The sequence below is a fragment of the Ruditapes philippinarum genome, unplaced genomic scaffold (assembly GCF_026571515.1).
Source record: "Ruditapes philippinarum isolate M1 unplaced genomic scaffold, ASM2657151v2 ctg550_1_1_1_1, whole genome shotgun sequence".
NCBI lineage: Eukaryota > Metazoa > Mollusca > Bivalvia > Venerida > Veneridae > Ruditapes > Ruditapes philippinarum.
The window spans coordinates 34,300-36,527 of NW_026854566.1; the positions used below are offsets into that span (position 1 = coordinate 34,300).

The 2,228-nt window shown below is 40.4% G+C and overlaps 1 protein-coding gene across 1 annotated transcript; it reads right to left on the reverse strand.

Moving 5' to 3' along the window:
* Nucleotides 1–121: 121 nt before the first annotated feature.
* On the reverse strand, nt 122–1,573 carry LOC132740493 (histone-lysine N-methyltransferase SETMAR-like). The gene is made up of 3 exons (XM_060728407.1): nt 1,272–1,573; nt 753–978; nt 122–499 (listed from the first exon to the last, which is right to left on the reverse strand). Exons 1-3 carry the CDS (start codon nt 1,571–1,573, stop codon nt 122–124), a joined length of 906 nt encoding a protein of 301 aa, XP_060584390.1.
* Between the last annotated feature and the right edge of the window lie 655 nt (nt 1,574–2,228).

Genomic DNA, 2,228 nt, shown 5'->3' on the forward strand with positions numbered 1-2,228 from the left:
CACATATTTAACATCCCGTTAATGTTACACACTATGTCACGTACGGAGCACTTCGGCGACGCCGACGACGCTAACGACGTTCAGGTGACGTTCATATTTTAGAAACAACTTACCGTCACGTTCATGCTTTTTCAAAATAGTCCCCATTGTGTTCAATACACTTACTGTGCCGCTGTACCCACTTCCGGTAAATGTCTGCATACCACTCTGGAGTGTAACTTCTTATTGCGGACCTCACGGCATATTTGATCTCATCTTCTGTATCAAAACTCCGACCCCTCAAATCTGCTTTCAGTCTAGGGAAAACACAAAAGTCTAAGGGGGCGAGATCGGGGCTATAAGGGGGATGACGTAGCCGCTCATATCCTAAGAAGTCAATAGTAAGGAGTGTCTCGTCTGCGCGGTGTGCTGGAGCGTTATCTTGATGAAAAATGAAATTTTCGACGTCGCACCCTGCTCGCTTTTTCCTGATAGCGTTCGTTAGATCCCCCCGCACAACCTGTTAATAACAAATTCATTTTATGTGAAACTACCACAAATGCGGCAAATTATAAAAATAATAGTTTCTTTCACTTTTTGTTATATTTTATATACTTTTCACCTTACATATAAATAAACATAGAAATTTAGTAAAAACATTTCATGCAACATAATTAATGCTTACCTTTTGATAGTACTCTTTGTTGACTGTCGCCGATCTTGGCACCGCATGTTGCAACAGCATACCCTGGCTATCCATGAAGAAAATATACATAACTTTCTTTGCCGGCTTGCATGTTTTCGCCTTCTTGGGGGGGAGGTGATGAAGGTCGCTTCCACACCATCGACTCTCGTTTACTCTCCGGGACGTAAAAGTTCACCCACGTCTCATCCGTAGTGATAATACGCCTTAGGAATCGTTCGCCGTCTCTATCACATCGCCGTAAAAATTCTCGGGAAGCGTCTACACGGGTTGCTTTGTTTTCATCTGTAAGTAACCTAGGTACCCAGCGGGCGCATACCTTATTTATGTTTAAATCCTTCGTCACTATCTTATGTTTGTTTATTTGTTTGTTTCATTTTACGCCTTTTCCCAACAGTATTTCAGTCATATAGGCAGGTAGTTTCCTAACCATCGTTCCTTGAGAGTTACACCAGTACTAGACTACCTTCCTCCGCACTAAACTACCAAAACATCTCCCGGGGATCGAACCCACGCCAGAGAGGTAACTGGATTAGAAGTCATCGACTCAAACCCCTCGACCACGGAGGCGGTTCACTATCTTATGTACAGTTCTATGACAAAGCCCGGCGGTATATAATCAATCGACTTTCTCCGATCTTTGGCGATGACGTCCTTCACATCTTGGATTAAGCGCTGATCGTTACCCGGTCTTCCGCTTCGTGCACTATCGGTAATTTCCGTCTGACCTTCCCTAAAACGCTTGTGCCAGTCAAACACAAGTGTCCTAGAACAATTATGAACACCCTCCTTCTGATTCAAAAACTTCCAGGTATCAGTCGGAGTCATTCCAGACATCGCACAGAATTTTATAACTGCCCGCTGCTCCGTACGTTTTTCTGAGGTAGACATTTTTTCGTATAGAAATTTTCACGTGGCTTGAATAATCGTGCACAAAATGAATGGCGATACGTCATCCGATCACGCTGATTTTTTGCAGTTGTTTACTAGCAACGTTCAGCTGACGTAACGTACAAAAGTCACGCCGTTCCGGCGCCAGTATTTTGAGACATTCATGAAAGAGTATTATTCACTTCTAGAAAATCAAATTAATTCTGAAATGCCCCGTACACGGGTTGTGGGCATGTTTCATGTGAAAAATAATTTCCAAATATTTACTAAATTGATTTTTTTTCATACATGTTGCTACTCAAATTAGTTAAAAATATCTTCATGGTAAATTTCATGACAAGCGGACGTCAATAATCTTTTTAAACAGACCAGTCCGGGAACTTTTTGACTATACCTCGTACTTGGCTTAATAATTTGTAACCAGTATTTTATATCGTTAACAGGTCTCATTGCGTTAAAAGATTTTTTCCTACTTCTCCATTGATGAAATTATTTTGTGTTTGTCTTTTAACTCCCAACAACTTCTTACCATATTTTAAATTTATATTTTCCAAAACATGACTATCATGTTATACCCATAGTTCAAATCCAGAACTGACATAGATTACATTGTAATTTGTAAAGCCTAAAATTACTTAAACAAAATAAAACTATA